Source organism: Doryrhamphus excisus, linkage group LG2 (genome assembly GCF_037039965.1).
Source record: "Doryrhamphus excisus strain RoL-2023G ecotype Guam linkage group LG2, RoL_Dexc_Guam_v1.1, whole genome shotgun sequence".
NCBI lineage: Eukaryota > Metazoa > Chordata > Actinopteri > Syngnathiformes > Syngnathidae > Doryrhamphus > Doryrhamphus excisus.
This window is the reverse complement of record NC_136358.1, coordinates 15194300-15217869: the sequence shown is the minus strand read 5'-3', so window position 1 is coordinate 15217869 and position 23570 is coordinate 15194300. Positions and strand designations below refer to the sequence as shown.

Below are 23570 nucleotides of genomic sequence, written 5' to 3'. Positions count from 1 at the left end.
ATGACTCAATGGGAACAGCAGAATAAGCTGGTGAAAAGCACGAGTGCCAATCTTATTGTAGTAGTTGTCGTTCTACGTTATTGATTGCCCAGCGCTTGCAAGCTTTTTTTTTGTGTATTCAGGTACATGGAGAAAAAGGAAAACAGCCTACAGGTCATGCAAGTGTTGTTATCACTTTGTAGCAAACAACCTTCTTCCTTTCCCTGCCAAACAAGAAGATAAAACACCACCGGAAAACTGGTGGAAGCGATCCAAGCGTGGGTGGCAAAGCGCTCAGGTGGATGGCAAAGGTCCTGAAAAGGACTTTGTTACTCAACAAGCCATGCTGCTTGCTGCTACTGCTTCTGCCAGGACACTTTTTTTGGTTTATAAGGGAGAGGAGGAAGCCATTAGTTCAGTAGCTTAAAAGAATGCACTCAGTGAGCAGCGAGAAGCTGAGATTATTTCTGCTCCACTGCCTTGAGTTCAGCATCACGGCAACACAGGCAGCGCTCCCTGATTAGCAAAGCACGCTTGGCTTCGCGTGTACGCCGCCCATATCTGCATGGAGAGGTCGGTCGTGCCGAAATGCATATGCACTGTATGTTTGCATCTCGCCAGATTATCAGCGGTGACGCTGGACGTAGAAGGTTACAGGTATCAAGTAGCTCGACTGTTGTCGCATGTCACGTCCATGTGGGGGCTTTTCCATTGTGCATAAACAATGTGCTTAAGCTTGTCAATTTGTGTTGGCAGATATGGGATAAGGCAGCACTGGGATTGCCGTCATTGTGACCTTCAAGATGATATGGGTGGCCATCTTGGTAAGGTCATGGTTTTTTTTTCTGTTGGGTAATACTGAAGTGGTTTGTGACATCATTTATGGTTAACAATAGCCAGCTGTCACTAAACATACGGATGACATCATGGAGAGGCAAATGGTGTGTGTGTGTGTATGTGTCTCTATGCACAATGTGGACAAAAGTATTGGGGAAATGTGCCTGTTGGAATTTCTGTCCTCTTCAGAAGCATACACATTAGGTCAAAGTTCAGGTTCTTCCACACTTACCTTCCTCAAGCTGTTTCCATAAAATTGTCAGCATAGAAATAATCTAAAATGACTTGCAAAAACAAACACATTAGGCATAACTAATCAATCTGCAGCAATCCTTGAGCACATGAAAATCCATTTTGATCCTGAGGTAAAATATATACAAATTTAGGCTAGCATGTCGACCATCTTTGTGGAATATGTCATCACAAGGACTTGTGCACATATTTTGTGGGGAAAAACAATGTAAACAAAATATTCTCTGAAATATTTAGTGTACAGTCTAGGTTCCTGAAGATGTACCGGTGTCTAAAAAAAAAAAGAGTAACGTAGTGTGCTTGAACACCTCATCATGTGAGCGATGCCTACACAGAGCAGAAAAGAGACAGGAAGTTGTTCATTGCTCTGTGTGCGAGTATTTATTTTATATTTGTATTTATTTATTTATTATATTATATATATTATTTATTTATTTCATTTATTTATTTTATATTTGTCATTTATTTAGTATGTATTTGTTCAATATGAACAAATACATATTCTTGTATGATAATAAATCTTCATTCATTCATTCATTCATTCATTCATTCATTCATTCATTCATGTTGATGGCCGAGATGGCCGAGGGTGGATAATAAATCTTAAATAATTAAATTAAATAGAATACATAACATTACACAAATTAAATTTAAACAATCAATAATTAAAAAATAGGGCGGCACGGCGGTCTAGTGGTTAGCGCGCAGACCTCACAGCTAGGAGACCCGGGTTCAATTCCACCCTCGGCCATCTCTGTGTGGAGTTTGCATGTTCTCCCCGTGCATGTGTGGGTTTTCTCCGGGTACTCCGGTTTCCTCCCACACTCCAAAAATATGCTAGGTTAATTGGCGACTCCAAATTGTCCATAGGTATGAATGTGAGTGTGAATGGTTGTTTGTCTATATGTGCCCTGTGATTGGCTGGCCACCAGTCCAGGGTGTACCCCGCCTCTCGCCCGAAGCCAGCTGGGATAGGCTCCAGCACCCCCGCAACCCTTGTGAGGAAAAGCGGTAGAAAATGAATGAATGAATAATAAAAAAAACAAATATAAATACAACAATAATCCATCTAATAATTTCTGTGAAGGAGTAGATTTTTTTTTGCTTCTATAATGATTTGGAGTGCATGAGAAAGTGTCAAGGAAAATGTAGCTGTCTTTGACCAAACATGCCTTTTAATGAACCTTGCTCAACAGTAAAATCATTCCAAATGACCAGGCAAAGGATCCAGGCATGACTAATCAATTTGGTCCAATCTTTTAGCACATTAACACCCATTTTGATGCTGATTACTAGAGAACAGAGGACATAAAGGGGTGAAAAGTTTATTACACGGATTTGTACTCTCTATATACATTATATATAGCTGCTGAGGAGGTTTTACCCAGCAGGTTTTTGGTGATGGGGGGGTTCAGTGGTAGGCCAGAGCATAAGTGGCAGTCACCAGAGGCTTGGGGCTAAACAATATCGTCTCTGGCTGTATTAGTTGCTCGTCTGCAAGATGGAGATTGTTACGCTTTAATGTATGGCTTTGAAATCGTGAATTTAAATTTGAATAAACAAAAATAATGTACTACAGTAGTACGTTCAGGTAACACACTGTTCTCTAAACAGTAACATTAGAATCGTCTTTTTGAATGTGTAAAAGTTCATAAATTGTCGGTATTTGGACGTCATATTGCCCGCTAAAGCATTTATTAAAAAAAAAAGTATGATGATATATTTTCTTCCAGGCCATCCTTTGTAAACAAAAGAAGATATGCAAATTGGTTAGAAAATGACAACTCACACGGTCACCTTTAATGAGAACAGACTCTAAAGTCCACCACGGTCCACCACCATTTTTCTGGTCTTGGTGGTGTTGAGGTGCAGGTAGCCTATGTCGCACCATTCGGCGAAATCCTGGATCACTTTTCTGTACTCATCATCCTGTCAATTTGATGAGTTTGTAATTTGTACATGCTAAGTCATGCTTTTGGTACCCTTTTCAGCAGAATGAACCATGGTTGCCGTGGCAACACCAGAGTGGCTTGTCTCCTTTTTAGGAGCCGTTGTCAAATCTGTGAAGTTTACTTGCCGGGTCACACTGCTACATAGTGCAGCTTTAAGCATCACGTCTCTTCTTTCCAGCTCCAGTGTCATCAGCTTTTATGGGTTGTTCGTTTGGTGCGTTAGCTAGCCCTTGTAGTTCCAGGGCATAAAAGTGAGACATTTATTGCTTTGCTGAGGCTTAGCGAGGAACAAAGTGAATCCATTTTCAGCCTGCACGGACGTCACTGGAATGCCGCAGAGAAGGAGCCATCGTCAGATTTATGACAGAGCTCTTGTATTTGATGTTGGACTCGTTTTGGTTGCGGGCATCATGTGACTGAGTGTTTGTGTTGCATGCAAATAGAGCACGCGGGAAAACACGATATCCTCCCTGCCAGGGATTTTTTACGCATGTTTGTCTGTCGTATGTTTTAATGAGTCATGACCAGCTCCTGATGGCTAAAAATAGCATTTCAGAGATCTGCTCAGTGGACTGCTCAGTAGCGCTTAATTATTCAAGACCTGGAAAAAGGGCTAATGACTGCCATGCTGTCCCTCCTTCTACTCCTATTTGCTGTATTTTGTTTCCAGGACAAAATGGGAGTGCGTGTCACTGTGTCATTCACTTGCCCCAGCATGACAATAATATCTTCTTGCACACACCCCCCCCCCCCCTCCACCTCACTGGAGTACGTCACATGTTTCCCTCGTGAGGACAGACACGGTTCTTTTCCATATTTACTTTCCGAGACAGCCTGCTGTGACAAAGCATTTATTGGGTCAAGTTTACGATGCAGCGCTCAATGCTTGCACTGTTTTGAAATGATGCAAAAATATGTTGACTTGGCAAAACATAACCCCCCCCTCCTTCCCATCTGTGCTTTCATTATGCAAGGTGCAAGTTGAGAGAATTTAAATAGGTCCCTCATCATTGCAAAATATGAAAAGCAGAGAATCACTTCTTGATAAGAAATGTGGGAAACATGCAAATCCTGTATAATAATATATAACCACAATGTCCATTTCTTGATATCATCTTTGTTAGGATGAATAGGGAAGTGCAGTTCACAGGAATTTAATATGAGGTGTATAGTGAAGTATTAACTTTGATTCAGTCATCTCATAATGACTAGGCACTGGAAAAAGAGGTTCAGAATATACTCTAAATATTAACTTTAAGTCGAATTAAATTATTGGGATTATTATCACGCATATTCAGAAGGTTAGTGATGATTTTACATTTTCAATTAAAGGAAGCCTCTCCCCCTATTCTTTAGGAGGGTGAAATATGTTGTAGTAGCCTTTTGTCACGGTGAGATAAATATCCTTTCGCTCGCAGCTCCATGATGACTTCCTGTAAACGAGTGCCTCTCAAAAACAAAAGGCAATTTTGGCAATGGGGGCACTCATGTAGATTCCTCATTTCCAGTTTGTACAGCCATTCCATTGCAGAGTTCACTCAGGTCGCTGGTTGGCAGCGTCCATCCAACACGTTTGCCCTCAGTCACACGCACAAATGCGTGAACCCCTTTGAACCCTCTGGATCACGTAAACAGGGAGGCATGCCGGGAATGCTCATGTGCATTGACAGACGTGTTTTTGTGCCACCAGTGGCATTTGTTTGGTTAATCACGTTGGCGTCCATTGTTATGGGCTCCTGGGCAGGGCTTTGTGGCTTGGCTGAAAGAACCTATGAGCATCAGCAACATGCGGCCTCTTTCATCAGGGGATTGGAACATGGCGGCATGGTGGCATCACAAGAAGAAGCAGCATCACTCCTCTGCATTTTTGGGGCCCCGCTCCTCCCCATTTCTAGACGCTCGGGACTACAGATGGACACGTGCCTGCGAAACAGGCAACAGACTATTTTTACCTGAGTCTCACTTGTTTTTTACAACTGTTAGCAACATAACTAAAGACATCTGTTGGAGGATCTATTGTTTGCAAAAGTCCTCTCGATTGGTCATTAATTGTCTGAAGAAAAAAAAAAGATTTCCACCAAACCTGTGTAGGGGTAGGGCGTTTTGGTGCAGATTTGGATATAATTTGCATGTTTTTTTTCCACCACAAAACACCTGGAGGCGTGAGTTAAGAGGGTGGAGGTGATGGTGGTGACAGCACAATCCCTGCATTTCCCTCTGGAGCAATGGTGCCAACACAACAAGGCTATTGTGTTCCTTTCCGTGTGATGTGACCAGGTGGGGGATTTTGCAAAAAAAAAAAAAACTCCACAACACACGCATTGTTCCACTTGACGACAGGTGTGTGTGCAAATGTGTTACAAAACAAAAAAGGTGCAAAAACAAGAACTTTAATGGTATGTCCTCGTCCGGGTGGTTCCGCTTCACCTAAACAGACCAGCCAGTGTCCAGTAGAGGAGCAAGGTGACGCCAGTGGGCCACACTGAGGCCCGTTGTTTAAACCCTGAGCATGAGAAGCGGGGGCGCAAGGAGAGGGCCTGGGAATGTGTGGTGGTGATGGCAGGAATTTAGGGGAGCATGGGTTTTAAGGGGAAGGACGCCATTGAGACGCAAGGATTAGACTTTATGTGAGCACTGTGTGTGTGTGTGTGTGTGTGGTCAAAGTTACATCTGCTCCCAGTTACCCTCCTGCCCTGCAACCTCCAACCGCTTTTCCTTCCCCCCAGCTTGTCAATAAATGGTAGCATTCTGCGGGGGGCTCAGAGGGTAAGGAGTTTTCCGACTTGGCGGGAGATGAGGCGTCATGTACAGGATTAACAGTCCAACTACTCTTTTTTTAAAGTTGTGCAACCACCTCCTTGACGGGGTGAAAGTTCAAATGCAACTCGCTGAACCAATACAGAGATCAGCTTTTGCAAGTGAAGTCAGTTGCAGAGACGCAGAACTGCTCTCCATCTGCTGTTTTTGCATTGGCGGCAACCTATTTCAGGGCAGATCGTTGCTAGGCTATAAACCCCCCCTCCTCCCTCTCGAACGCTCAATAGCCTTTTATCAGGGTTAGTGTATCTTTAATATTGTCAATATCACAATGAAACTGTCAGCCTCAAACCTTACATGTTACATCACTGTTTTGGTACAGCACATATGAAACGGCGAGTATGAGAAAATGATTGTACTTTTACATGTTTTTACAATATTTTCAATGTTTTAATTTAAAATGAAATACTGATAGGCTGCATGGTGACCAAGTGGTTAGCACGCAGGCCTCACAGCTAGAAGACCAGAGTTCAATTCCACCCTCGGCCATCTCTGTGTGGAGTTTGCTTGTTCTGTCCGTGCTTGTGTGGGTTTTCTCCGGGGACTCCAAATTGTCCATAGGTATGAATGTGAGTGTGAATGGTTGTTTGTCTATATGTGCCCTGTGATTGGCTGGCCACCAGTTCAGGGTGTGCCTATCGCCTGAAGACAGCTGAGATAGGCGCCAGCACCCCCTGCGACTCTTGTGAGGATAAGCGGTAGAAAATGAATGAATGAATGAAATACTAATACAATTACTAATAATAATCTGGATATATTTGTATAGCGTATTTACTATAGGGGTGTCATGTGAGCCTCAGTTAACATGATGAGACGATACACAAGATTGGGTCTCCACGACGAAACAAGAGTCCAACATTCATTTTACATTTCATAGTACAATGAAAATATATATGATAATATATTGCAGTCTACCAATTTACAGTAATTTCTACTCTTCTGCACTCTGTGTGTATGCAAGCAGCCCCGCCTCCACCCACCGACACAAAGAGGCTGTATGACTGACAAATTGCTGTTCATGAGTGCCTCAGAAACTACTGTATTTTTGTGTACCTTGTTGTAAAATGACACCAAAAGTTCCAAATGCATGTAAAGAATGGATGAAAAGGATAAATGATTTACCTTCACTGAAGACGTGACTGTTCCCAAAGACACTTGCACCATGCACCACTTTTCTGTCTTATTGAGTCTTGTTGAGTTCAATGAGTTCAATTCACCTCAATAACAACAAATGGGGTCAAAAGTAGTTTCAAGTGCTAGTATTTTGATAAAGAAGGTGACAAACACTATTGAATGCAACTGATTTCAAGAAATAAGTGGATGGTGCCGCGTTTTGTGTCTTTGGGAACACTCACACTTGAGAATCACGTCTTCAATGAATGTAAAAGAAACCTTTTAAGTTCATTTAGAATTGCTTTATGCAGAAATGTGCTATGTGATAGCATTTTTGAGATTCAACATCATAGACAACATCATAGCGTCTTTCTTAGAAGCTAAGAAGGTTTTGTGATAAAAATACATCAAGGACACAGTTGGGCTCACACAGCGTACTCATAGCATGACAAGACGTGCACCGTATTGTATGCTAATTGGACGCTAAGTGGACGCTAACTGAGGTTCCGCTGTGATTATATTTAATGAAACCTGTATTCAACTGCTAGCTTTGATAAAATTATTGTTTTATGCATCGATTGGTTGGGAGAAGTCATGTGATTGTACTGCCAACAACATTCAGTCTTATGCTCTCTGAAAAGTATACAATTTGGTCCGACTGGGATTATTAGCGAGGTCTTCACTCTACATAGTAGCATTCTGGATGAACAATCCTATTATTTTGGTTTTTAGCTGTACACAATGAGTCAAGTAGGAGTATGTAGTAGCTAAAAAATGCCTGGAAGATGACAAACGTGCATCCATGCGGAGCTCAAGTTTGGAGACTGAAATTGTTACATAATTCCCACTCTGCCAGTATCCATCTGGGAATACTCTCTTTTGGCCCGTACAAACGTGTGTGAGTGTGTGTAGGCGAGGGAAAGATGGAAAAAGTCAAGTGAGTTGGTGTGTGTGTGTGTGTGTATGCATCAAGCTCATACGCTTTTTCAGCAAGCTCGGATGCAACTTATAAATACATTGCCGTGTTGAATATAGTCACCGGATGGTTTGAATAGAGTGACACTTAAGCATCCTTGTGAATGTAATTCAGTGAGTGTGTGTATTAGTGTGTGAGTGTGTGTGTGTGTGTGCAGGCCCAGCAAGCAGGCTGGTGCGTGGGCTCCTCGCTTGCCTTCAGTTCTCCAATGCCATGTGAGGCACTTCCACTCCGTTTGTCGTGATGCGGCACCATTCACAGCTATTTGCTAAAGAGCTCCAGAACCAGGACCCAGGCCAAGCCGGAACCGCGCTGTCGCTTGGCCACAGGAACTCGTCTCCGCTCCAATGTTATGTAAACCTGCCAGATCAAGCTGTGCAGTCATTTGGTCACATGCTTCATTTACATTTGAAGTGATAGGAATGAGCAGAGGACACTTTTCTTCTTCACTTTGGGAGCAGGAGAGAAAACCCAAAGGCTTTAAGGGAGGTTGATTGAATATTGGAGCACAGAACAAGAACGTCTACTTTCTACTAGCACGTAGAAAAATAATACAGACAAAAGCGGTGCGGCTAGAGGGCCGAATAGAAACATTTACACACCAATATGACTTTAGCTAGTTGGATTGTGCTAAAAAAATGAAGAGGATTGTTGCTTTTATGGTGAACGGCAATCTTGGAGCTAGTTAAAACATGTGACGGGTCGAGTGGCGAAGAGAAATACCTCCAATTTTGACCTGCACATCTGTGGATGGATCCCTGTTAAATGCAAATCTTGCAAAGTGTGGTGATAATTTGTTAAAAACAGTGACAGGTACAGCGCCAAAGAGAAATATGTACCCACCGATTTGACCTTTACCTTCAGCCAGCTCTGCCGATGGATCAAACTCAAAGTTGTTGCATTTCTCTTAAATGCAGATTGTGGAAAGTGCAGGGATTTTTTTTTTAAGTAGGTCGGGTAGAGCGCTGAATAGAAACATAACCACCAATGTGACCTTTAACTTTAGCTGCCTCTAATATATCAGGTTGGATGTAACTAATAAATCCATAAGGTCGTTGCTTTCACATTAAACAGCAACCTTGGGAAGCATGGATACGATCAGTTAAACATTCTGACGGGTTTTGCACCAAATAGAGACATACCTCTGGCTTCCATTATCTTGAACATAAGGATCTATCGCAGAAAATATCATTTGGGTTCTTGCTTTTACCATTGAACAGCACACTTGAAAAGATTACCGTATTTTCCTGACTACAAGTCGCACTTTTTTCATAGGTTGGCTGTTCCTGCGACTTATAAATGAAAAAACTGTTTATGTTACATAAACGCTGGACACCTTTTCTGTTTCTGTTTATTTTTTGTGTAGCTGAATAACCATTGTGTTAGCATATCTTACACCTATTCAGCCTGTTCTCTATTCTTTTATTGTTAGAATTTGCCTTTTGGTCATAAAATAAATTACCCGCAAAAAATGCGACTTATACTTCAGTGCGACTTATGTATGTTTTTTTTTCTACCAAGTTAATGGTAATGGTAATGGTTTTATTTCATTAGAACATGCATCAGATTGCAATTGAGTGCATCACATAATCAGTTCAGTTCCACATATCCAAAAGGAGTAGGAAGAAGCAAAGCTTATTAAATCCTACGCCTCCATCTGGTACTTTTACAATCAGTAACTGTTACATTTGTTCACTTCCTGCTTTCCATAATGCAGTTTAAGTTTTTTTTTAATAATGCACCTCATACCGAAGTGATATGACCATCCAATGACATAATGGGTACCATAGTGTCAATATAGTGATAAATATAGCACATCAGGACTGGTTCAAGACTCTTCATCCTTGTATTTAGCAAACATCAACTGCTTGTATTGTTTCTTGAATTGGCTCATCGTTGTGCATTGTTTGAGGTCCTTACTCATACCATTCCATAGTTTGATTCCAAATCATGCATTTTTGGCCTTGTGCGACTTATACTCCGGAGCGACTTATAGTCCAGAAAATACGGTATTTAAAATATATTAAAAAATTGCAATGCTAGAGTGCCAAATAGAAACATATACACATCAGTTTTACCTGAACTAACCTCAGTGGAATGCATTGAACTTTGCAGGCAAGCCTTCAGAATTCTGTGCAGATGGGTTGATAATCATAAAATGCTTTGTTGAAATAAGTAAGCACCCTAAGGTACATTCATCAGAAAGCACCTTGACAAAGTGGATCAGTCAATGAGTGTGTGCATGCTAATAAAACAAACATGCTTTTATCTGAGTGCAAGATCACCACTGGAGGCCCTGTTCCTTCCAGAGGAAACCATAATGGGAAGTCACAGTGTTCTTTATGTAACTACAGAGAGGATCAATGTCTTTTACCGCTTCTGCTGTAAACTCAAGATTGGGGTCCTGAGGCGAAGCAGCTCACACATGCACCGACTCAGAACAGTAAATCAAAAGATGAGTTTGGCCGCCAGGGGAAACAAACTCTACTGGATGAGTCCCGTCCGTCTACAGCCGTGTCCAACCTTTTGAATCGCTGCCGTGGCTTTAAAGTCACTATTTGTGCACGCCACTGAAGCATAGGCACCTGAAGGTCACCACTTGGTTGGATGTGTCACTGCAGCCCATTACAGACCATAATATGCAATATGAGTTTTGACATATTTGTAAAGGCATCCATTTTCATCGAGCTATTCTGTCCAGTGAATGTACGCTACATGATAAATGGTGCAAAAAAAAGCATGCATGAATGCATTCAAGGCTCCAGTGTGGAATGATTGGCATGTCATTGGCTCAGGCAGCCCAACATGGCAGATATACAGTATGTCCAAAAGTGCTGAGCGGACAGAGAGGTGATGTGGGCAAGGCTTAGCTGACCCAGCATCCCTCACTGTGTCTGAATGAAACTCCCCACCAACACACAAAATGCGGCCTTGTATCAGGTTCAGGTTTTTTTTTCTCTTACTCGATAGATAGAACAATACTACCGGAAAGCTTTGGGAAAATTGGTTGAAAATTAGAAAAGGGGAGCGTCGTCTAAGTTTAAGACCATTGATCCGTTACCTCAAACCTAATCAGTGACATCTCAATAGGGTTCAAGTTTAGAGAACATTGGTTAAAAAAGACGACTGGAGAGACAAATGAACTTCCTGAACTTCAGTTACCTCAAACAAACTGAGTCAGAACTCAGCGATTCTTTTAATGTTTGAATGGGTAGAACTCTGTACAGAAACGTTTAATTTACTAATTTACCTCTGATATCCTTGGTCACATCTAACAAGAAAATATCAATAGGTTTCGTACTTTACAGACAGTACATTTGGTTGAAAATTGGTTTGGTTTCATTCTTTTTTTTCTTTTGTACTGGACTATGTACGATACAATGACTAGTAATGAACTGGTTGCTCTTGGCACGTAGTTGGGTGCCTCAAGCTGGGTGAGGGTGGTTGGATGTGGGGTTGTCATTCTTGTAGACAAGGAATAATATATGTTTTGTCGGGATGAGGTTGGAATCTTGGTGGTTGGGGGGGTGGGACTAGATAAGTCTTGACTTCTTCCCATTCCCTTTCGAACATGTGTACGTTTATATATACATAGGTATTTTTATTTTTGTTAATTTATGTTTGGTTTGTTGTGCTTTAGATGATGTTTGAAATAAAGAAGGAAAAATAAAAAATAAAAAAATAAAAATTGGGGCAAGTAAAGCACTGAAGCAAAACACCAAAAGTGTTGACCTTTGACTTGTGGTAAATGGAAACACTGATCTGCCATTTAGAAATATAGGATTCTTGCTTTGGTTGAAAAATTTGTACAGTTAGAATGCCGAAAAGAAACCCGACCAATCAGACTTTTGATTTCCATTGAGTCAGATCTAGTTGAAAAATAGACAGAATACTTGTGTTCTGGTCCAACAATAGCTTTAGTAATTCTCCAAAGACCCCCCCCCCTTCCAAAAAAAAAATAAAACAAATGGAGGAATTTGGCATTGAGCTGACCGAAAGTGGCCTAGCCGGTTGCGTAACTGTTGTCATTCTAGTGTGGTGGTCGGCCCGGGATTAAGCTGCTTTTCTAGAGTTTCCGTCCAAGAAAAACAAAGCTCTATGAACTGATAACAGTCAGGAAATTAGCCACGTAGAAAACACTCAGGCCTGTTTCACATCCAGACCAATATAATAGAACAAAAGTGGAATTGATGTGTGGTGTTTGTTGCTTTGACAGGCCGCTTTTTTGCTCCCTTTGGGGCCATGTGGTTTTTCGAGTATCATCATAACAGTCTCATGTTCTCCCTTATTATGCCGCAGTCGAACACACCCACTGAACGACAAAAAAAAAATGTCAGTGATGCTTCTCTGCTGGGCAAAGATGATGACCCAGGCAAGCGTTGCCAGATCTTCCAGGGGCCAATTTAAAGCTATATTAAGCAAACAATAACAACAACAAAACCACAAAATACAACACGGAGAGTCATACTTATATGCACACTTGTTATTTGCAACCCATTCATCTGCTATAACGCCAACAAGCATGTTACTGTCTTAATTTCCAGGACTATTTTCAATTCTCTGAAACAGGCACTTACTTACATACTTGCACATACTTCCTGCTGCTCCTCTGACGGAAGTACTTCACAACAGCAAAGGGCGATAGTCCAAACTGGTCATTCTGAAAACAAAACTAAAAAATGTGCTGTTTCTCAGTGTTTTGATGTGTTTATTTTGTTACAGCTACTACACTCGTTTATTGCGATTAATTGGAATTTCCGTAGTTAGAGTACAGAAATTCTGTTTATGACTTTCTAAATACGAGTTTTAACATTATTAGTCACTTTTACACTCCTATTATTCTTTGTTTACATCACATTGTGCAGGCCACGGTATCACTGTAGGGAAAAAACTTTTAAAACAGCGTTTAAAACAGAGAAGGACAAAGAAGCCACCCAAAAATAACCACTTCCACACTGAATGAGATGAGAATCGACCTGTGGAGCCCCCCCCCCCAAAAAAAGGTTTGTAGGTCACACTACTAAGCAACTAGTAGACTTAATGTTGATGATGCTGTTCTACTCCAGCCCTTTGGGCGGTAGTAATGATCATGACAAAGGGGTTGCCAACTGCTACACCCTCGTCAGTTTTGCTGGACCAACCATAGAGCCGACCGCATCACAGGGCAGTCAATTGAAGGAGCACCCAACATCATAGGCAATGAAAGCTGAACAAAAAGCACACATCTGGCTTATAGTTTAGCGTCCATGCACCTCAGCTCTATGATTATCTCTCTCCCACCGCCTTACAATGGAACAAAGAGGATTGTTGTTTAAGGGCAGCCATGGGAAACAGAAGCTGTAAGACGGAGAATCACTTTTGATGCCAGGGAGAAGAGAGCAAAGGGTTCCGGTTTGGCGCTTGTTTAAAAAAAAAATGTGAATGTGAATGGAGCTTACAGGGCTAACAGTGCACTCTGTTACCCTGCATGCTTCTGGGTTTCCTCAGTAACCCCGTTGGTGTCCTCATCCTCAACCCTACTGAATCTTGAAGGAAGCATGTGTGCTGCAGATGAAACCACCATAAAGTCTCAAAGAAAAAGTCCCTTAAAGTTACTGTATGTTAATGCATGTTGCCGAAACATATTGTTCTGATTTAGATGCCAGTGGCTTTTACTAAGCAAACAATAGCATCACTATACAATGAATACACCCTGGACTGGTGGCCAGTCAATCGCAAGGCACATATAGACAAACAACCATTCACACTCACATTCATACCTATGGACAATTTGGAGTCGCCAATTAACCTAGCATGTTTTTGGAATGTGGGAGGAAACCGGAGTACCCGGAGAAAACCCACGCATGCACAGGGAAAACATGCAAACTCCACACAGAAATGGCTGAGGGTGGAATTGAACTTGGGTCTACTAGCTGTGTGGCCTGTGCACTAACCACTCATCTACCGTGTAGCCCCGAATTTAACAATTATTAAATAATACAATTAAAATAGTACAATAATCTTTGTGTGGGGGTTTTTCATGTTCTGCCCCCGTGCGTGTGTGGGTTTTCCTCGGGTACTCTGGTTTCCTCCCTCATTCCAAAAAAAGTCAGCTGGGATAGACTCCAGCATACCCCCGCGACCCTAATGAGAATAAATGGTATAGAAAATGGATGGATGGAAAAAAGTGCAAAAAATAATTGAACATACAAATTCATTCATTTTCTACTGCTTTTCCTCACGAGGGTTGTGGGGGGTAGCCTATCCCAGCTGTAACATACAAATTGAAAAAAATATTATTATAAAATATATCATTAAATATATTTTATAAAAAAATTATTGAAAAAATATTATAAAACAATAACCTAAAAATATGTTTCCAATACTATACTGTCTCAGAAGCAATAAGAATGTATGTTCTAATGTTCCCATTAGAAAGTCATCCACTTATTTCACGCTGCATCATCATGGTTGGAAAAAAAAACCCTCTAAGGTGCTGAAAAGTCTGTCTAGCTTCCTGTATCAGGATATCCAATATTTTCCTCCATCTGTCACTTCTGTACGGAACATGAGCCAATTTAACCAACACTGACTCATGCATTGTTAGTCAGTATGCTGACTCATGGTAAGGACGCCTTCTTCAAGCCCAGTGTGGGCTTTCTGCTTCCTTTTCTAACACGTGGACAAAAAAAAAATACTCTCTGATTAGACAGGTGACTGTGGAGAGTTTGTTTTTGTTTTGTGTTGCTCAGTCTGACATCATAATGCAGATGGTGATCAGCACTCGTACACTAGCCAATCAGAGAAGAGCTATGACTGTTTTCGAGGGATGGATGACCTATGCAGTCGTAGGAGATTATGTCACCCCCTTATTCAATCATGATGGGTCAAGGCCTTAATGTGTAAACTTCCTCCACTTGCATTGGTGGGGGGCGGGAGTGGGTGTGGGGGGCGGGAGTGGGTGTGGGGGGCGGGAGTGGGTGTGGGGGGCGGGAGTGGGTGTGGGGGGCGGGAGTGGGTGTGGGGGGCGGGAGTGGGTGGGGGGGGCGAGAGTGGGGGGGGGTACAAGGTGCTCGCTGCAGCCTTATAGCGTCGGACGTGAAATTGGCGTGAAATGGAGGGGTTTAGGGTTACATGTGTTCACGGGCAGGTTTCAACTGGCTGCTTCTGCACCTTGGAGGGCCTGTCAAGCTGACATCATTGTACAGGACGTCCTACCGCAAAGGGGAAGCAAGGGTTAGAAAAACACGCTTTGATCTGAACTCACTGGACGCTTTATTAGGTACACCTGCACACTGTAATGACACACCGTGCGTATGTTTGGTGTGGAACTGCGCTGCAACATCATGAAGGGGCTTTCTAATATTTTGGTGATCTTATCAAGGAAAAACATGGCATGTAGTGTGTAGTGTAGATGTGTACCTGATGAAGAGGCCACTGAGTTCACAATATATGACTGGCGGCCCGCGGGCCAAATCCCGCCCACAAGTTGAGTTCCAAACTTAGGAGAACGATATCCAAAAAGTAGCAGATCCTTAAAAACAGCAGTGGAGGATAATTAACTGCCTTTTTTGCTGTAGGTCCGTAAAAACAGCAGTGTGCTCCTGTAATGGAGAGAATCTTTGACTTTTTTTTTGTTGTAGATACTTTAATACAGCAGTGCGCTCCTGTAACATAGAAGATCTTTGACCAGTGTTGTTGCAGTCAATCCTTAAAAATAGCTGAGCGCTCTTGTCCATCTTTTGACTAGCATTTTTGTAGTACGACCTAAAAAAGTGAGAGCGTGTCCTCCTATTATTGAGAGGATCTTTTGACTAGTGCTTTTGCAGTTAGTCCTTATAACAACATTGCACTCCTGTCATGTAGATTATCTTTGACTAGTGTTTTTGCAGTAGGTTGTTTTAACAGAACGGTCCTGTCATAGAGTGGATCTTTGACTGGCGTAGTGTGAAATTCTCCACGGCTAGGACTGCCACCCTGTGGCCATTATAATAGCGTCAACAAGCATACCATACATTAAAATGCGCATGCAGTACTTGACGACAGCTGCTTTATTGGAAACATCTTTATTTACTTTAAAACGTCACAAAAAATAAAGACAAGTGGTGGTTTGAACACAGTAGTAAATAAGCCACAATAACAGCATAAAATTTCATTCAAAGAGCAGGAATTCATATTGGATTCTGGCTTAAGTGCTTTTCTTTTTTTAAATGAGCAGTGTTGAATATCCCAAATGTTCTGTCTGACTGGTACCGCTTTTCACACCATCAGAGCTCAGTGTGAGAACTTTCTGCCGTCTCCTCTTCTTCTTTGTCTGATGAGAAAGATATAAATGTTCAGACGTAATTACGTAAACAGCTTTTAAATAGCTGTGACGCTCACCTTGCAGCTGCTTTTGTACACACTCTCCATCTTGGTCCTCGTAACCAGGGGAGCAAACACACTCGTAGCTGCCTTTATTGTTGACGCACAGCTGGTGCTCCTTGGTGCATGGTGACTCTGGCTGGGAACATTCATCAATATCTAGTGGAAAAATACCAAGAAGCACAAATTTAATATTTTCTTTTATCATATGTACATATGGTACAACGTATTTTTCATTGCTTTGATTACATTATATTTGAGATTATATTTTGACCAGGGAATTGTTTACTACTTTGGTTTGAAGTGACAATTGATGACGAGCCCCCTCATGTGGACAAACTATAAACTACATTGATTTTCTTGCTCCCATCTTTAGGAATTCATTCATTCATTGATTCATTCACGAGGGTTGCGGGGGTGCTGGAGCCTATCCCACCCTGGACTGGTGGCCAGCCAATCACAGGGCACATATAGACAACCATTCACACTCACATTCATACCTATGGACAATTTGGAGTCGCCAATTAACCTAGCATGTTTTTGGAATGTGGGAGGAAACCGGAGTACCCGGAGAAAACCCACGCTTGCATGGGGAGAACATGCAAACTCCAGAGGGTGGCCGAGGGTGGAATCGAACTCGGGTCTCCTAGCTGTGTGGCCTGCATGCTCACCACTCGACCTCTTTAGGAATTGAATATGTTTAATACAGATTTTGCATTTTAATATCAGTAGTATTTTGAAATTTTAAAGTAAAATATTTTTTTTTAATGAAGTAAAAACTGTACAATTTAGCATATAGTAAGCCAATGTTTTGCTGAGCGTTTTCTAGCTCGTTTGAACGCGACAGACCTATGCAGGTGCCCTCATTGTCCTGGTAGCCGCTGGCACATGCTTGGCACTTGTCAGCACCAACGTCAGTGCATCCTGTACACGATTTATCACAGGCTGAAAAAAGCAAAAAGACAAACATGTGTGCCATCATTTTCATTGTTTCTAATGAGGCATGTGTTTACCTTTGCAGGAGTAGGAGCCTTCGGTGTTGAGACAGTATTGGTCTTCTTTACAAGGAGATGAATCCTTGGAGCACTCGTTTATATCTGGAACATATTTAAAATGTATTTGATCATGTAATAATAGTCGTGATTTATTACTTTGAAGGCACATTATAGTTCATTACCAACACACGCTTCCTGGTCATCCTCTTCCCAGCCCTCCTTGCACTCGTCACAGTCCTGATTGGTCGCCCCACTGCACGTCTTGCAGGAAGAATGGCATCCTACAACAAAATAACACATTTATCATCCAGAAAGTGACTATAAAAATTGCAGGGGATATTGTTGTACCTGTGCATAAGGAGAAGGAGTCGTTCCGCACTTCGTTGAAATAGCCGTCCATGCAGTCGAGGCAGAAATCTCCTTCATAGCCAAGGTCGCAGCTGCACTTTCCAGTTCCTACGCGGGTTCCGTCACCGTTGCACATGCCGTTGCCGTGACAAGGCTTCTCAGAGCCTCCCACACAAGCTTAAACATGAACGACATAAGTGAGCAAGTCATGTACTCATGTGTCTGGTTAATACCAATACTATATTCTAGCCATATATCAAGCACAGAGGTAAGCCAGTGTTATTGGCAGTGAAGGCAGCAAGGAGGTTGACGTGCCCCTTGGAGCCATGGGTTGCCGACCACTGGCAACTGACCACTATAAACTCAAACTTATTTAGGTCAATATTGTAATTTTTTATTTAAAAACAACAAATCCACAGTAGTTTATGGCCACAATGTGGATTTTCTCATTCATTCCAAAACACAATAAGCACAGCTTGTGAAAAAATGTGTCAGGGAGATATAATTTATGGGATATATTAATGGAAAAGCAACAACAATGTTTTTCTCACCGTTGCAGTCAGGTCCAAATGTGCCTTTAGGACAGCATACTTTAATAGTCTCAATGCAGAACCATTTATAAAGATCAGGGTGTTTTGTTTTCCTGCAGCACAACCACAATTTGTAGAATAAAAATACACCATTGACAAATATTTCAATCAGGCAACATTTTGGGTGAACCTGACCCTGACCTCTTGAACCACCATGTTTCAAAAAGCTCCTCATGTTCTTCCAACATGCGGTTGCACTCAAAACTGCTGCTGTCACACAGATCCTCCATGATCTCCATCAGACGGATCTCGCTACATGCAATAAAATAACAGCTTTACATTGAAAGCAATTGCAAAAGCATGCATGGTCCACCGTATATAAAATAATGTTGTTATAGTCTAATTAACTTAATGAGTGTATGCAATATTGGCATTAGGCACATGTCTCTGTTGTTCCAGCTTTGATGACCTGTGGCAGGCTGACCTGACCGTTTCACCTTGTTTCATATTTGGACAGTTTCCTCTCCTCCCACGCTGTGTTGCCCCCACCAAAGTTTTGCTTTGCAGTTCTGTCATAGCCCTAAAATACACAAAATATTTAGAGTTATGGGGGCTATTTTACGACTGAACATCACATTAGCTAGTTCATTGAAATATGTACAGAATCTTTGTTTCTTACCTTGTTAAAGTTAGTTGTAATTTGGTTGCAGGTACTGCAGGCGCTTTGTAAATCCCTTTCTGCATAAATAACTTCGAAAAGTAAAAAAAGAACAACACAAGGCAAAAGCCACAGGAGCTTCAGTTCTGGATTGGTGGACAGCATCTCGCCGTTTCATCGGGACTCACAATACAAACCACCCTACAACGAACTTATATAACAATACCGGATACATTTAATGGCACTGTGGGCAATAATAAAGAAATTAGCTTTTATAGAAAGCAGTATTTACATGCCGGCTGAGGAAACTGTCCACCACGGCTTCCCGTTTTCCGCTTCAGCCCATCCGCCGACTTGTGGTGTGGTAATTGGCTCTTTGTATCTGCCAATCAAACTTACAGCCAATCACTTGCCGCCACGCTCGGGACAAATCGCTACCGCCACACCGGGAAAATCCATAAAGATCAAATAAAATAAAAAAGTATATTCTTTAATATAAATTATTATCTTCATTATGATACAAGTAAAAGTTGTATTTAAATTGCTTTTGAAAAATATAAAAACGAAAACCTTTTGAACAGACATCCGGCTAATACCGGAAGTAGAACGTATTCGTCAGCTGTCATGGCTGAAAAAATTGGTGTTTTGGGTCTTTCGCTGCTGCTTTTACTAACATCTGTGGCATTTTTACACTTACTTATATGTCCGTTCACAAAAGTGGAAGAAAGCTTTAACCTACAGGCAGCCCATGATCTTTTATATCACAAATTGGATTTTGACAAGGTAAGCAACAGCAGGTATTGTACAGCAGTGATCACCAAACTTTTTTAGTTCCCGTTCTAACAAATCTGTGGTGAACAGGTGGTTATTTAACCAATTGTGAATTTACACTGCGTTTAGTCATGTTTTTCAACAATTCCAAACCTGTATTTTAGAGTAAGACACTGTGTAATGAATGAATATCGCCTGTAAGATGCTTCACTTAGCCTGTACATTATCTCTTCCAGTATGACCATCATGAGTTCCCTGGTGTGGTGCCTCGAACTTTCATTGGCCCCCTGTTTGTCTCCGCTCTCTGCTCCCCTGTTGTCTTCCTGGCTTCTCTGCTGGATGCACCCAAATTCTACACCCAACTCATTGGTAAAATCACCATAATCTCACCCAGTTGTCATAACTCAACCCCAAAAATCTGATATGGTTTCTAATTTGTTGTGTTCAGTCCGAGCCTCCTTGGGAGTCTGCGTCATCGGTGCGCTATGGCACATGCAGAGAGAGGTGAGGAGGCAATTTGGCTCCACGGTGGCGATCCTTTTCTGCCTGACATGCGCGTCGCAGTTTCACCTAATGTTCTACAGCACCAGGACGCTCCCTAATGTGTTTGCATTACCAATAGGTAAGATACATTATAGGACACCCACCTGCATCTTCACCCCAGGCCATGAGTTAAAACCACACATGTGTGCTAACCACTCGTTCGCCGTGCAGAACCAATTGTTTTACAATGAAGCAGAATTTGTTTGCTTTTTATATCTAAATACACTGTTAATTTTATTTTTCAAGTTCTTACGGCATTCACCTCTTGGATGGCTCACAAATACGGCAGCTTCATCAGCCTCTCTGCTTTTGCCATCATTGTGTTCCGGTCCGAGCTCTGCATCTTCTTGGGTCTCATGTTGCTATCGTCACTCCTGAGCAGGAAGCTTGGGTTGTTAGAGCTCATCTACCATGCTGTTCCTGCTGGATTGTTATCATTAGGTAAGTGGGGACCATACATGGACACTTTATATTGGTAGTATATTGATTGGTTGTGGTTTTTTTTAGTTCTAACAGTCGCCGTCGACACCTTCTTTTGGAGGAAACTTTTGTGGCCTGAAGGTCAGGTTTTTTGGTACAACACCGTTTTCAACAAAAGTTCCAACTGGGGAATATCCTTTAACACACTTTAACAACAGTGCACTGTTGCATTTGTGTCTGAATTCCTAATCAATCTTAAACATCCTTGACTCCTTTTTCAGTAAACCTCGCCCTTTCTCTGGTATTTTTACTCCGTTTTACCCCGCGCCCTTGGATGCACGCTGCTGTTTGTCCCGCTGGGCCTGCGGGATCGGAGGATGAGACCCTTGTTGCTGCCCGCTGTCGGCTTCATTCTCGTGTACTCGCTGCTGCCGCATAAAGAGCTGCGCTTTATCATTTACACCTTCCCTGTGTTCACTCTGGTGGCTGCCCGAGGATGCTCTTTTATGTAAGTTCGTATGTAGAAACTTCAGTTTGGCTGTAAGTACTTCATCTAGCAACACAAGTCACTTCTTAAACACAAACAACGGCAGTAGAGCGTAACATCGATGAGACAATAGCCACCAGGAAGTACGCTAACTTATTTTATGCCATCTTATTTTCTACTATATTGGATAATACAAGTGTAAAGGTGACTATAGGGATGTTATTTCATGTCTGCACGGCTCTTAGAATGGTAAAAGCATATCAAACAACTTTTATAAGCTCTTAACTACAAAAATACCAGATTGTAGATGACTATACCGTATATAAGAAAAGACATTGTAAACGTATTTTCTTTGCAATGTAGTTTGTGCAACTACCACAAATCCTGGATGTATAAACTTGGATCAGCTGTCGTGGTGGGTCAGCTGTTGTTGAACGTCTCCTACACCAGTGTGGGTCTGTCTGTTTCCTACCACAATTACCCGGGAGGCCGAGGAATGCAGGCGCTTCACCGGCTGCTGCCCGCCACAGCAGGTAGGAATGACCTGTGGACTATTTTTGACTATTGTGTGAACAAATAAATAGTATGTTGTCTTCTCAGATGTCTTTGTTCATGTTGACACCTACGCTGCTGAAACTGGAGTATCTCGCTTCATGGAGCAGCATCCACACTGGAGGTCTGCCTGTTTTGCATATTTGACCAGTGTTGTTCTTGTTTTGTCATAACTCCCCACCCTTCCTTCGGGTTCTTTGCAGATATGACAAACGAGAAGATTTGAGCCCCTCAAGTCCTGAAATGAAAATGTTCTCACACCTGCTGATGGAGGTAAACGCCACAAAGATTCTTCTACTCCAGGACACTCACAAACCTCTGACATTTATAGAAGGCTACAGCAATATCGCCCTCAATTTGTTTAGTTTCCCTCCTGTCAGTGTTAGACTGGAGAGAAAAAGCGTGCTGATGCAGAGTATGGCGTTCAACAGGTCAGAGGTGTCAGCTTAAAATGCTTATTTTAAAGACCAGACCATGACGCATTACCGTTTGACGACAGGTGTTCTTTAGCATCTATGCAGAGGTACAAAGAGCGGGTAAGCAATACATGCAGTGCACTGGGGGGCTATTCACGGTCCGCGTTTAAACATTTTTACATCACTTTATGCATGTGTAAAGGATGTGATCAATAACATAGTATATGATCAATGTCTCGAGGCATGCCAGTGATGAGTTTTCCCCAGGCGCTGGTTGGAGGTGTTTTGCGTTGAATTGTTATCATCTGATTGATGGAGGGAGAGACAGAAAAGAAAATAAGTAGTTGAATGAGAGTAGGTAAGATGTTTGGCTGTATAAAAAAAGATGGAGGTTTAAATCCCCCTAACATGGGACTCTATCAGATTGCAGCTGAAATGTTTTAATAATAATAATAAGACTACCAATTACAACCGGCTAGTTTACTGGCCGCTGTCTTTTCAAGGGAAAAAAAGATCATTTCGTTGTCAGTAGTACCTGAAGTGTGTGGAAAAATCACGATGAGACAAGAAAAGACAAGAAATAGGGACTCTTTACCCATCCAAATTTGGAATAATCCATCAATTAAAGTACGAAATAAAATATTAATTTAGAAGACTTGGGAGGGTAGTGGCATTCATTATAACCTCAAGTAATATTTCATCATTTAAAGACCTTAAAAATACATTCAACCTCAAGGATATAGAAAAATTAAAGTACCTCCAGCTAAGAAATTGGGTACAATTCGTGTGTTTTCCACCCCTTTTCAAACACTTTAGGTTGCTAGTTTGCCATGCTAGCGGCGGCCATCTAAGTCCCGGCAATGTTATTTCATGTCTACAGGGCTCTAATAATAATAAACCCTGTATTTAGAAAATCATAAAGAGGTTTTTAATGGTGTAACTATGAAAACATTCCACGTATTAACATTGAATCCTCCAATTATCACGGTCGGGTCTGGAACCAATGAACCGCGATAAACGAAGGGACACAGTGGAAGGGAATTATTGAGATATTGACTAAATGATATGCGGTTAGTGGGAACTGCTTTTTCTTTCACTTGGGTAAGTACATCATGTGTAAGCGATACAATAGTCAGTCAGTTGAAATGATGGCTGATTGTTGACATATCATGTGGGAACTGTGAATTAATTTTAATTTCTATATTGCTTCATTTTGTATTGTTTAAAACACCATTTTCACATATTTTGTACTTTTTTGTCGCTTTATATTAGCTTGTTATATTGTCAAATTGTCCCGCTGGTTAATGTTTCACTTGAGTTTAAAATAAACAACTCTGATGCTCTGTATTCTTTATTATTTGAAATACACTAAGCTTTAAAATTGACCAGACACATCTGGTGTATTGGCACCAAGTATCGCCGATACCAGCCTGAATTTTACTAGGCTATGTGAGCAGCAGCACGAGAACCACAGCTACGACTGGCAGAGGAGATAGAAGACGAAGGATGACAGGACCATCCCTTCGTGGACTCACCGTGGATGCCCATGCCAGTTGGATGCAGACTTCTAGTGTTGGTGAG

The 23570-nt window shown here is 41.7% G+C and overlaps 2 protein-coding genes across 6 annotated transcripts in view; one reads left to right on the top strand and one right to left on the bottom strand.

Moving 5' to 3' along the window:
• The window catches only part of alg12 (ALG12 alpha-1,6-mannosyltransferase), a 29809-nt gene extending 6404 nt beyond the window's left edge, over positions 1 to 23405 (top strand). Inside the window, exons 1-10 of one of the 4 annotated variants that reach the window (XM_058078437.2) lie at positions 19402 to 19583; positions 19808 to 19940; positions 20020 to 20075; positions 20156 to 20193; positions 20361 to 20555; positions 20622 to 20726; positions 20820 to 21042; positions 21385 to 21554; positions 21622 to 21697; positions 21777 to 23405. In XM_058078437.2, the coding sequence (XP_057934420.2) occupies positions 19549 to 19583; positions 19808 to 19940; positions 20020 to 20075; positions 20156 to 20193; positions 20361 to 20555; positions 20622 to 20726; positions 20820 to 21042; positions 21385 to 21554; positions 21622 to 21697; positions 21777 to 22023 (1278 nt within the window). In that variant the 5' untranslated portion in view covers positions 19402 to 19548 and the 3' untranslated portion in view covers positions 22024 to 23405. Of the gene's footprint in view, positions 1 to 735; positions 804 to 19379; positions 19584 to 19807; positions 19941 to 20019; positions 20194 to 20360; positions 20556 to 20621; positions 20727 to 20819; positions 21043 to 21384; positions 21555 to 21621; positions 21698 to 21776 lie in introns of those variants that run through there. The other 3 variants (XM_058078438.2, XM_058078434.2, XM_058078432.2) reach the window with 3 other exon arrangements.
• Positions 16102 to 19166, bottom strand: creld2 (CRELD disulfide isomerase 2). Of its 2 annotated transcripts, XM_058078443.2 has the most exons (10): positions 18822 to 19164; positions 18640 to 18722; positions 18344 to 18454; positions 18164 to 18255; positions 17613 to 17789; positions 17447 to 17545; positions 17283 to 17366; positions 17119 to 17214; positions 16288 to 16428; positions 16102 to 16219 (listed from the first exon to the last, which is right to left on the bottom strand). In XM_058078443.2, the coding sequence occupies exons 1-10, from the start codon at positions 18963 to 18965 to the stop codon at positions 16173 to 16175; spliced, it is 1074 nt and encodes a 357-aa protein (XP_057934426.2). In that variant the 5' UTR covers positions 18966 to 19164; the 3' UTR covers positions 16102 to 16172. The 2 variants fall into 2 exon arrangements, with proteins under 2 accessions (XP_057934426.2, XP_078645254.1); XM_078789128.1 differs by lacking the exon at positions 17119 to 17214 and having other exon boundaries at positions 18822 to 19166.
• Positions 23406 to 23570: the final 165 nt, after the last annotated feature.